The sequence below is a fragment of the Rhinolophus ferrumequinum genome, chromosome 11 (assembly GCF_004115265.2).
Source record: "Rhinolophus ferrumequinum isolate MPI-CBG mRhiFer1 chromosome 11, mRhiFer1_v1.p, whole genome shotgun sequence".
Lineage (NCBI taxonomy): Eukaryota > Metazoa > Chordata > Mammalia > Chiroptera > Rhinolophidae > Rhinolophus > Rhinolophus ferrumequinum.
The window spans coordinates 37,487,933-37,501,156 of record NC_046294.1 but is presented as its reverse complement, the minus strand read 5'-3'; the positions used below and the strand labels follow the sequence as shown (position 1 = coordinate 37,501,156).

At 42.6% G+C, this 13,224-nt stretch overlaps 1 protein-coding gene across 9 annotated transcripts in view; it reads right to left on the bottom strand.

Moving 5' to 3' along the window:
• Window positions 1–2,773: 2,773 nt before the first annotated feature.
• Window positions 2,774–13,224, bottom strand: part of SOX6 (SRY-box transcription factor 6) — a 596,148-nt gene continuing 585,697 nt past the window's right edge. For all 9 annotated transcript variants that reach the window (XM_033119777.1, XM_033119776.1, XM_033119779.1 and 6 more), the window contains one exon: window positions 2,774–8,888. In XM_033119777.1, the coding sequence (XP_032975668.1) occupies window positions 8,585–8,888 (304 nt within the window). In that variant the 3' untranslated portion in view covers window positions 2,774–8,584. The remainder of the gene's footprint in view (window positions 8,889–13,224) is intronic.

Below are 13,224 nucleotides of genomic sequence, written 5' to 3'. Positions count from 1 at the left end.
CGTGTTTCCCCAAAAATAAGACCTAGCTGAACCATCAGCTCTAATGGGTCTTTTGGAGCAAAAATTAATATAAGACCCGGTCTTATTTTACTATAAGACCAGGTCTAATAATTAATATAACATTAACATAACATAACATAACATAACAACATAACATAACATAACATAATATAATATACCAGGTCTTATATTAACTTTTGCTCCAAAAGACGCATTAGAGCTGATGGTCTTATTTTCGGGGAAACACGGTAACAAACAATGTTCTCCGAATGAAGTAACGAGGACCAAGGCACCCTGATGGGCTCCCTCATCCCATCTAAGACCCTGGTGCTCAGTGGCATCGTACCCCACACGGAGGCCACGCTGCCGCCACTCACACCTCCGTTCCACAAACGCGTGCTGCACACTTACTGTACGCCAAGCGCTGTGCTGGGAGCTGGGGGAGCCAAGGCACAGCCCTTGGTTTCAGTAGCTTGTCATCTAGCAGGAAAGACAGACACAGAAACAAATGATTACAACGTAGTAAACACGATCACAGGGGTCCTTCCCAGGTGCTCTGGGAGAGCCTGAAACTGTCGGGGGAGCTGGGGCAGATGTGCTATCGAGGAGATGGTGATGTTGGGCGTGGGGCTGGAAAGAGTGGGAATTCCCCAGAGAGCGGGGGACAGATCGGGTGCCAGGAAAAAGAGAAGTCAGAACCCCAGCGTGGCGGACAGGCAGAGGGGTGTGAGGGAAGCATTGAGTCGTGGAGGGGATGTCAGAGCCCAGAGGAACACGAGGTTGACAGCTGTTGATGTCAAGAGTGGGAAGTTTGGATTGGAGCTAGACAGCTCTGGAAAGCCAGATTTTAGGAGAGGAGGAGAGGGAAGACAGAGCAGATCTGTGTTTTAGGAAGAAGACAAAAGGTAGTGGTGAGGATGGACTGAAATGAGACAGCCTGTGGCCTGGCGCCCAGCTCGGAGAACGGTTGTGGGAATCACACGTGTGACCAGGTTCTGAACTAAAGCCAGTCCCTCACTCTGCTCAGCCAGTGACACCACACTCCCCACTAGTGCAGACAGTCTCTGACCAGAGGAGGCAGGCTGCCTTCGTGCACTGTGTGCGGGCCTGCCGATGGGTGTTTACACGTCATTTCACGTAATTCACCCAGGAACCCTGAGGTAGGACCGTGACCCCATTTCATAGAGGAGAAAGCTCAGATGAGTGACCTGGGGAAGGTCACACAGCTGGCAAGTGGCAGAGCCAGGTTGCTGTGTCTCCAAAGCAATGCCCTGTACATACCTGGGTTTTCCAAAATCCATGGGGTACAGGAAGGGTCATGGAAGGCTAGGTTTTCAGGGCGTATAACAGCTTGTATCAAACTTACAATTTGACTGTGATAAAGTGGCACAAATCCTTGGCTTTGCCCTAATGAGGCATTTTTCATAGGAAATACCAAAAAAGATGTTGCTGGCCCCCACCCCCACCGCTCTCTCTCTTGAACTCTTTGTTTCATTCTCCAGGTGTTGCTCACTAACCTCTGGATTCCAAAGCAGTGGCTTGGCAAGTCTCCTTTACGGGCAGGCTCCCTTCAGCCCACCACCCCACCTCCGTCCCTCAGACGCTTAAAGGCCGGTATCATTTCACTCCTGGTCCAACTCATGGCTGGACAACGAGAAGGGAGCGCTCCTTCCCTGAGGCACAAGGCACTGAGATGTCAGCCAACCACACTGAAGGCAAAGGTTCCAGAAGCGTGGCATTTTCCACTCTTGGCTGCTAGGCTTGTAGAAGTTGGTCAGAGGAGAGGCTGGCCCTTGAGATTCATTCATACCCTGGGACGCTCGGGGAGCTTTTTTTATAAACTGTCGCTCTCATGAAGAAGTCAGGCAAATAGGAAGTGACATTCTTTCTCATCTTCCCTTGACAAAAATCCACCTTGGCTCCCGTTCCTACAGTCTAAATCCACAAGCATTTCCTGCTGCAGCAGTGTATGCTCCACAATGAAAAACGCAGGCAGGTCTTTCCAGGCTAAGGGGTTTGAAGGCTTCCCAAGCGAGGCCCACCTCCCAGCTAGGCAGCGGCAACGGCAAGGAGCGGAGAGCTCTGCTGGCCCCAGCAGCAAGCGGGGGCAAGCCGGAGGCCTACAGGCTCCAGGGTGGGGGCAGTCTGCGGGGCACAGACAAGGCCATACACAGAGGTCATAAAACAAAATTTATCTTTAATTTGTAAGTGTCAACAGCAGTACAAAAGATGGAGTGATGACGACTAGATTAAGGGTAGAGAGGACAGTCTTGAGGTAAATGAGCATAAATAGGCAGTTCTTATAGACACTCCCCTGAGGGGCCTACGCCCCGTCATGGCATATACATTATCACCCAAAGATGGCATGTTTAACATATCAGGAAAGCACCTTGTGCAAAAAAGGAGAAAAAAAAAAGTAGCTAAGGTGCCAACATACACCAGGATAGAAAAAGACAGTATGTCTTTCAATTTTGTCTTTTCCCTTAATTATGAGGCAAAGGAGGGGAAGACTTTGAAAAGTACCACTGAAAGATTATTCAATGCTGAGTTTAATCTCACATCAATACTGCACAACAAAATCCAAGAAGTTTGTGTATGCAACAAAGCTAAGAACAATGATTCATTCCTTGCAATTGGAAGAGACTCTTTGTTTTTCCCATCTCTTTAATCCTTAGCAAACTTTTTTTTTTTCCATTATCAAGAGGAGAGTGTGAGAAAGATGTGATGGCAACCCTTAAGGTCATTTAAAAACTTTACACTGGACTGTACAAGATTTTTTTTGATAAACTATTTACATTTTCAGACTTTCAAACATATTCAAAGCAGCAATAGACACTAGTTTTTATGGTTTTTGTTTTTTTCTAATTGCCCAAATAGTTACCAGCCATGGGCCAAATAGGTACCTGCGTTATACATAGAATTTCTACAAAGAAAATGCAGTTAAAATTTGCTCGAGAGTGTATGAAATGCCCTTAGTGTCTCAAGGGCTACACCCGCAGTGTTGCTAGAGGAACCAAAGCACAGTACCTTGACAACAGAGTTGCAGTTGTCCCAACAGCCCTACACAAACTTTACACTTTGAAACAGCAGCCAGCATGTCAGTCCAGCATGTCAGTGAATTGTGCTGATTAAATTAACATAGAATACAATCTCACAATATACATCACAAACAAATTACAATGTTGGGAAATAAAAGAGTTACAGTAAGATAAGTTATGTAGTAACAGCTTATAAGCTATTCTAAGGTAATAAAAATTTTACATGGCAAATACAATAATGAATGAACATAAATGCTAAGCATTCTAATTTGCTACAAGCTGGAGAAGGGTACAATAAAGACTGCACTTTCGAAAAAGCAAAAACACGTATGACAAAGGAAGACGAACGGAGAATGCACACGAGCAGATCTGCAATGTGCAGCATACAAACAGTTAAATATTTGCACATTCCCCATACTCCAAGAGCACCAGCACTGAGGCCTCACTTTATGCTTGTGGTTCTTCAGGAATAAGAAACTACTGAGCAAGGCATGTCACTGAGTTGCATTCAAGCTTTCATATTGCCACGGACACCAATTAGAAGAGTATCTGCAATGTCACCTATCTGCCCCCTCCCCCACCTCTCGCTCTACCCCCAACGGTACCAGCATTTTGAACACTTGTTCATGAGTTTTTGGAAAGCAGTCTGTCCCCAAAGAAGAAGAGGGGATGGGGATGTAAAGGAAATGTGTTTGCACATCAATATTTTCAATGATATCAGCAGAGGGTTACACTCAATGGTGTATGGCATCAGAAACAGAACATAATCGGCAGGAATAACAGGTAGAAGTTGTTTATTAAGGAAGAAAACACGTCCGGGGGCAGAAGACTTAAGGAAATGATGCAAGTGCTTTTGTAAGAGGACAAATGAGGTCGTACAATATTATTATACTTTTGAGAAGTGAGCTTAAGTGCCAACTCAGTCCTTAGACAAATGTGTACAAAATCAGGCAAGACTACAGCAACCATTTTGTCATTTTGTCATTAAAAAGGCAGACCCAGTAATAATTTCAATACATTCTTCTAGCTGCATTCTTTGCAGTTGTTGGCACTTGGTACAGGACTTCTCATACAATTTAAAATGTTTAAGTGATGCTGTTTCCTTTCCCTAAAGAGTAGGTAGAGGTCACCTCTTTGCAAAATGAGTCAATGGAGACAAGCAGCCTCGGCTGTGGTGTCCCACTGACTAGGCTGGCTTCCTACTGGGTGGAGGGACTTCCTCGAAACAGTCCCTGCTTTCAGCTAGTGCCTGTGCTGCTGGCTCGGGAGAATGTGCTCTGAAGCAGCAGCCTGGCTTCAGAAGGAACAGAAAGAAGCCTTTAATTTCAGCCCTACAGTGATCACACCCTTTTCAAACACCCAGGCTCCAGTGGGGCTCATGTTTGGGGGCAGAATTTGACAAGCTCAATAGCACTGTGAGCCTACACCTGAATGTAGAACTTGGCCTAGGAGTTGGTGTCAGGACCCTGGCAAATCCAATCAGGCCCGAGGACAAGGCTGGGGAGTATCAGAAACCCAATGAAGCAAACGGATGTGCTCCTAAAAGGCTGAGCTAGATACATGTGAAAACGACAAAGCTTTCGTACCTTCCTGGAAAAGATACTGCATCACGTCTATCAGTGAAATAGAGAAATTGCCTGCCTGGCTGCTCCTGTCCACAGAGATTGATCTTTTCTTTCTCTCCCTTTCTTCCCTTTCTTTTTCTCTTTCTTTCCTTTTCCTCATGGTGCTTTTTCTTTTTTTCTTTTTTTTTAGGATAGGATTGTCTGCCAGTGTCCCTATTCGAAGTGACATGGAAAAATCCTAATCCTGCAAGTTCTTTAACAAAATGGAGGCAATTTTTATTTTCGATTTGAAGATATATTGAAATAAAAAGCACTGAAAAAAAAGTTGATTAATATTCTTTAATTCTACTTGGCATGGTGGGACTTTTATTGATGGCCAATCTCAGAGACAGATTTTTACCTTTATAATGGCATTCATGCTTCTTGCTATTAAACGGTCACAGAAATACCGTATACAATTTATGTGGATTCACAAAGTAAATTGACTCTCTCCCAGCTACACTTGAAATTTGGTATATTCAATTCATCAATTTTCTATAAGAAAAAAAAAAGTCAAAGTCTGAGTCTGTGGACAGTGGGTTCTGAGCTGCATGAGAACCCGAGTGAAGGGTTTTACTGCCCCAGCTGTAGGTGGAACACTGTTCTCTCACCGTGACTGGTAATTCACTATCCCCATGAGGTACAGTGACTCGTCAACTTCTAGCCTGGACCAACACATATGGATAGAGAACAAAAAAGAAATACATAACTTATATCTCACTAAGTATTCATGAACCAAAAATAAATTCTATTTCTATGTTATATTTACACAATTAGAAAAATCTAAAATGAGATGGTAAAGTCATAAAAACTTTGTTTAAGCCCCACTGAAAATAAAATGAAGTGATCCCTATGATTGTCATTCTTAATTTCCAAGGATATTTAGAGCCAAACTTGGCTAATAAATAGAATAAACTGCTTATGCGCAGAATTTAGATTCAAATACAGCATCACTGTTTGACCCAATGAAAGAAACGTTTACAATCAGATCATTCCTGAATAGCCTTTCATTTTTAAGAACGTGGCTAGAAGTAACTGAACCCCAGGACTGAGGCAGAGCTGGAGCTAAAACAAAGTGTTCATACACACATGTATTTTGCATAAATAAATGAAATAACAAGACATAAAAATGACTCAAATCCGGCAACTGTGAGGCAAGCCCACACGAGTCGAAACAGATGACTTTTGTTCATGAAGTTTTCGTACAACAGTTTCACATTAGTCAGAAGTGATAAAAAATACCATTTATATCCAGTGCTTATAACACTTACGAAACAACATCTGTGAGTGTGTGTGTTTTTTGTTGTTTTTTTGTTTTGTTTCTTTTTACTACAAGCAAAATCAAGTTTCAGTCCTAAAGAACAGTCCTTTGTTCTCCACCAGCCCAGAATATTATTTTGGCATGGTCATAAAACAAACAAAATTAACCTACTATTCTAAATGTTTGCCTTTGTGCAAAATTAATTACATACAATACAATGCTAGCCATACAGCACTCTACCTATGCAACAACAACAAAAAAAGAAGAGTGGGAGAAGGCAAAAGCAGAAGTCAAGGAGAATGAGAAAAAAACATGAGACTGAACTGAGGAGGAGAGGTATATATTCAAAAGAAATCAGTAAGACAATAATAAATACTCATTTTTCTGAGAAAAAATGACCTCCTCCTCATTTGAAATAAATGTACAAAAACAAAGTTCCAATCCCCAACCAATATTAAGAACAAAACATCCCTATTAGTACCTTAATCAGCTTATAGAGAGCACTCCCCGCTAACAACATAGCCGGTAATCTCTTGTCTAGACCTATTTATTGCTATTAGGCACGGCCTTGAGCACTCTTTAAATAAATATGAAGGTACACTATATTCTTCCAAGTGACAAAATGGCTCAAGAAATCTGATGGGGTCGTTCCTATGTCCTGGTGATCACATCCTGGATTGTCCTATGAGGTGAGCTGTCCCATTCCCTGACACTTTGCCACTGAATCCCTCGGGGGGGAGGCCCCCACCCCCATAGGCAATCAGTCCTGGTTTCAGGAAGGTCAAAATGGCATGACCGAGGTCCCTGTACTTGGAAGATGGGGCATGAAACCTCACTGCCTCCCAGCCCATCGGCACATCTCCAGAAAATCCTCGTGTGACAAAGAGCAGCTAACGTTGTTCACACGTAGGCCTGCCCCCCATATGGCCACAATAGAGGGAGGGGGCTGGAGGACCTGGTCTGCTGCCCCAGGAGTGATCTGCTCCCAGAGTGAACAGTAGGAACATCCCAGATAGGGAATGTATTTCCCCTCCTTCTCCTTCCCTATGGTTTTCTTTCATTCATGGCTGTATGACTATCTGCCTCTAGCTTCACTTGGAGGCTGCCATGTGGCTCCCTGCATCCAAGGGATTGTGCGAAGAAGCCCAGAGATGTGCCAGATGGGACAAGGCGACTCCGTGTAAAGGTGCCAGCCCATGACAGCATCGCTGTAGCCTCCTACACGGCCCGCAGCCTTGGGCTTTACGTTGGGCTGTGGGGCTCTCCTGCCTGGCAGTCATCACTGCTGACCCTTGCTACTGAATGGCATTCAGGGGGATGCCACTACGGCAGATCCTACCACTTGTTGCTGAGCTGACTTAAGGGGAAATTCTGGCAAAAGATTTGAGGTCACGGCGAACCTCAGGGGCATAGCTGTTGAACGGTAAGACTCTACACCTGCCTCCAAATACACAGCCTTGCAGCCAGATACACATGTGTGTTTAAAAACAACAATATAGTTTTTAATAGTATCTTGTTTCAGAAATGCTTCCAGATGCTCTGGGGACATATCATCACTATGTACATCTCTTTGTATCTAGCAGGAGAAGGAGGTGAAAAGGGCTTAAACGTTCTTCGGGGAAGGATGGTGAAAAACCAAGAATTATTAAATTAATGCCACCAATAATTTTTTTTAAAAAATAAATAGTAAGTGGACCCTTGACATTCTGGAATGAATAAATTATTTAAGAGAAAAATGTGTTAAGACTGAATGTCAGGGTTAAAGGCAAAGGGATAATGGGTGTAGTGAGAGGTGGTCTCAGGCAGAGGAGACCCCCATGTCGGTGTCCGGTGTGGTGGTCGCTCTGGTGTGTGCACGTCCTACCACGTCACACATGGATGGCACGTCAAGAGGCAAACACGATTGGGTACATGCACTGTGGCAACCTTGTTCATTCCTTACAATATCTTGTCTCCAGATTCCTGAGTACTTTACCATTTTCTGGAAAAAAAAAAATGTATGGTTTGCTATTTTATGTTAAGATGCCAAAGATTGTCTAAGACTTCGCAGTGTCTCCTTTAAGACTTTCAAAATATTAAGATTCAAAAGTGATGAGAAAGTTTGGCACATTCAAAGTCTAACTCTACACATGGAACAATGGAATTCCGAGGCCTTTTGAGTATGTTCTGCATGCAGCTGCACACGCCGTGGACTTGTTCTGCTTCACAACACGAAATCTTCAGTTGCTTTCTAAAATAATTCAGAATAAAAACACATTCACAACCTGTAGGCCGGCACAGCATACCTGAGTGAGAATGTTTAACCCCATCTAAAACAGTAACTTAAACCTTTATCAACATCCAAAAGAAAAAAAAAAAAAGTAAGACAAAAATATAAGACTTGTAAGACAGCTATGGGTTGAGATAGGTTTTCAAGTCCTGGTGTCTCATATTTAATATGTCTTCACCTAAATTAAAAAAAAAGAAACAACAACAACAACAATAACAATAACGACAAAAAACTCAAGTTCATGAAAATTCAGGGAAAACTTAATCTGTCTCACACTTTACGAAACAATTAAGACCATTCTGCTGATGCAGTAATTGTGGAGCCACAAATGCATGCGGGCTCTTTAAGAACTTTTTGTTGGGGGAGGGGCGGTGAAATGTCAGAGTATTTTAATTCAGCAAACAAACACTCCTCAGTTGGCACTGACAGCTTCTGGGGCTTCATTTTCACTGCTATAGTCTGATTTGGGATCATCTTCATAGTCGTCATACATTTCCATTTCATCCTCTCCATTAATCATTTCATTTCCAGCTAGGCTTCCACCGTCTGTCTTCATACCATAAGTGCTCTGGATGACCGGGAGGCTGGGCTCTGGGCTGGCGGAGGTGCTAGAGCAGTCAGATGTCATCTGAGGTGATGGTGTGGTAGTTGCCATAGTAATAGCACCAGGATACACAACACCTGTTCCTGTGGTGATTGGAATCTGAGGCTGTTGCCTGTATAGATTCAAAAAATAAAATAAAATGGGGAAATATCTATGTCTATCTAGCTAGCTAGTTAGCTAGCTTTCTGTTTCTCTGTGTGGTGTTAGAATTTCTCCCCTACACATTCCAAACGGGGTCTCTGTTTGACATTCTAAGCAAATGACAAAGTGTGACAAAGATATTCCCTGGAGGAGTCCTGCAAATCTCCCTGATGCTATGGCTGGGGGTTAAGCAACACAATGCAGCAATTTACTGATGGTTTCGCAACATAAAAACAGGGCTCTTATAACACTGAAAATACGGCAAAGCTTGGATAATACTGGGCATTTGGAACAAATGTTGTAGTTAATTCCACAAAGTTCCATGTGAGATCATTTTTTAAGTTTCTCCCAGAACACTGGAAAAATAGACTGGTAGCATGAGCCGTAGTATAATGACACTGTTAAGCAGGTTTGTGTCTTTACCTTGGTTTGAGAATTTTACACAGGAAATATCAAGATGAGAGAGAATCTGGTATGTCCCAATGTGTCAGATTTAACAAAGCACATATTTAGTATCCATGCAAGTATCTATCTATCATAGCAGAACTTGTAGGATTTCCCTACTTAGGGAAGGATCATCTTGGGTGACATTACACTTGAGATCCTAGGCTGGAGCTGGGGTTGGTGGAGTCAGGAGTGATGAGCAGTGAGAGCTCTGCACCTTAACAGAATAACACATGTTGTCTCAACCTAGATCCTGGCAGGCGCCAAAGCCTGCTCACACCAGATCATCCCATCATGTTATTGCTTTAGTTCAAATAAACTTACCAGACCCTTTATGAAGGTCAGTCTCTCCTTCTGTACGGAGACATGGCTATCTGTTGCTCAAGTTCCCTTGAGTCATTATAACTAATCAAAAGACTTAAATACCTACTACCTAGCTCAGAGATTAAGACTAACACAATATTCTCATGGACACGATATTCACCACGTTTCCTCAATCTTTACAGACAGCAATTACAATTTAAATTGATTTCAAAATGTCATTGTAAATACCCTTCCTGAGCCTCAGTTTGCACATATTTATAAAAGCCGGGGTCAGAGGAGTCTAGGAAGGTCCTTCCGCCTTCGAAGCCGTCACCTAGATGGCTTCGGGGGAATCTATCACTGGACGGATTCTTAATGACCCGCTACATTATCGATGAAACTTTCTGTCCACCACAGCCTAAAAGGAAAATATCCCTAAAAGGAGTCTAGGAAGAAGTAGCTTAGTTACTGGCTATCCTTTGACATGTCCAGAAGGAGCACAATTTTCTCAAAAAGGCCTGCATGCTTTCCATGCTGGTACAAGGAGAAATGATGAAAGCAGCCTAGAATCGCTCTGTGAGATATCTGATAATGCTATCTTTCAATCACTAGGAGGCATAACAATGATCCCTTAACCTTTTACTAACATAATATATAAAAATATTTTCATACATAGTACCTCATTCAATTAACATGGCAACCCCATGAGGCATCCTGATGACCAGTTTTCAGATGAAGAAAATAGGCCTTAAGACCTTAGATTCAATAACCAGTAGAGACAGAATTGGAACCTCGGTCGCCTGACTTGAATTCCATCCCTCTTTCCTTTATAGATGTTCAATACACAGATATACTACGCTCCTGCAGCTCATAAAGGTTCCCGATTTCTATACATCCTGTTGTTGCCCAATTGACACAAAGGCCCTCACATGGATCCGCTTCCTATGATGCCCATGGCGATTTTTTTTTTGATTGCTTTTTTTTTTTTTTTGAAATCTATGTGTAGAAGCATCTTATAAAATACTGGTTTGTCTCTCATAGAATCGAACTCTAAAAACAGTATACTCCTGCTTCCTAAGTTTTGGGCAAATGAACACAAATTAAATTTCATGCCAACCTGCCCAAGGCAGTGAACGCCTCATTAAATATTTTACTGAATTTGGATAATTGCAATAAAAGTATTTTTGCCTTAATCACATAATGAGTGTAGAGTAAAATCTTTTGCTGCAATATTAACCCATTTTACAGATTTTCCAATTTGGTGAGCCAATCTATAATATAAACTCTACATAGCATACACAGCTATCAAACGGTACACTTTACTCTCAAAAAGGACATTTTCTTTTTACAAAGAAGAGATGTTCATTTTCGCAGTATTTTTAAATAAAAAAATCTATACATATAGATCTATTATATACATTTGAATTGAGCTCCTATTCTGTGCTGGGAACAATGATTAGATGCTTTCACATTATCTTCTTTAATCTTCAGAATAAGCCTGAGAGGTAAATATTATTTCCCCTCTTTTATAGGTGAAGTAATCAGTTAAGGTCCAGAAAGTTTAAGTTGTTTGTCCAAGGCTACCATAGCCAGGATTTGAACCCTCTCTTATGTCACAAATTTTCTCCTGGATATCAAGCTTGAGTCAAGAAGGCAAACTCACATTATCAGAAAAATACGTAGCAATGTGAATAAGAATCAAACTCTTCTAAACTGGGCTGGAACACTAAAAACAAACCCACAGGCAAATAATGTAGCTGCATATATTACTTGCTGGAGTGAGACACAAATGATAGTCAAAAGCCTACCACCGGGTGGTTGAGTGATGCCAGACTAGGTCGCCCACTGATCTATCTAGTTCCTGCCTGGCCGTTCCTCCTCATTCCTTAAAGATGTTAGCTCCTGCTTCATTGTGGCTCTCTCTCCAACATGACTCCTGCCATCATTCTTCATGACTCACTGTCCTGGTGCACGATCCTTCCGACACCTTGCTTTCTCGTTGCCCTGCTGCTCACTGTGATGAGCCAGGCCCCTCCCTGGAGCAGTGGCTCACTCTCCTGTCCTACAGCAGACCTTGTCATGTCCAACTGTAACTGCTTCCTCATCACAGTGGTCAACATCCTGCTCTCTGACCACCACCTCTTAGTTTTCTAGTTTTCTTCCTCTAACCCCCAGTTCGAAAGTTCTCCCATCCCACGACGGTCTGCGGTGTTTCAACCCACTCCCATTGTCCCCTTTTTCCCCGTTGTGTCTGCACTGATCTCTTGACCCGTATAAAAGCTGCACGTAATCGCTCTCTTCCAGATACTCCCGACTCTTTTACATGGTGAAACTCTAACTCTCCGCCTACTCTGACTCCTCGCACACAGCTGAACTGGGCTGGAGAAAGCGCACGGCCATGCTGACTGGTCTCTCAATTTATGAGCCTGAACTTCAAGTTGGCCTCTGGTGCTGTTTAGCCATCATACTGCACTTTTTCCTTGTCCACTCCTTCTACTCTGCTAGATAATTACTTTATACCTTCTCCGTGCTCCTCAAGTGTCCAAATTCTCCTCCCCCATCTCCATTCCCAGTTGATGGCCTGGCTTTCCATTTCATGGGGAAATCAGAAGTAAGCAGAAGAAACCTTTCTCAAGCTCCCACCATCACACGAATCCTCTACCTCTGTCTGTGCTCCCAATCATCTGCCTGCTTTGCTGTATTTTGAATCAGTTCGTAACGGGATGTAAGACCAACTTCTTTGCTTGTGCATTGCATCTATCTGCTCTCACTTACTAAGGATCTCTTCCCAGCAACTGTCTCTCCCATTTTTCCCTCTTTCCTGAGTCATTCCTATAACACATAAACATGACACATTCTCTCCTACTTTAAAAAAAAAAAACCCCAAAACAAAAAACTCTCTTGACTCACACCTTCTTCCAGCTACTACTCTATTTCTCTGATGTCCTTTAAAGCAAAACTCTTTGAAAGGTTGTGTATATTCACTCGCTCCATTTCTTCTACTCAGTTCTTTCTTAAATCCACTTCAATCACTCCCAACACCCCACTGAAACAGAGCCTGAAAAGGTCACACCATCCAATGATCACATTGTTAAATTCAAAAGTCTATTCTGGGTCTTCACCTCGCCTGACCCAGCCCACGAGCAGCATTTGATACAGCCGATCACTTTTCTCCTTACTGAAACACTTTATTATTCACTTGTCTTCCAAGACACCACACTCTCCCAGTCTTCTTCCTATCTCATTAGCTGCTCCTTCTAAATCCCTTTGATGCAGCCTCCTCATTTCCCTACCGTCTAAACACTGAAATACTCAAGGTTGAAGCTCAGTCCCTCAACCTCTTTGCTTCTCTATTTAAATGCATTACGTTGGTGATCTTGTCCAATTCCACAGCTTTGAATATGTGCTGACAACTCCCAAATTTATATCTCCAGGAGGAACTACACCCTCAAATTCCATATATATAGAAATAAAATAAAATTTGATCTGTATGTCAAAATAACAACTTTATAGGTACAAAACTGAACTCCTGATCATTCTCTCATATACCTGCTTCTTCC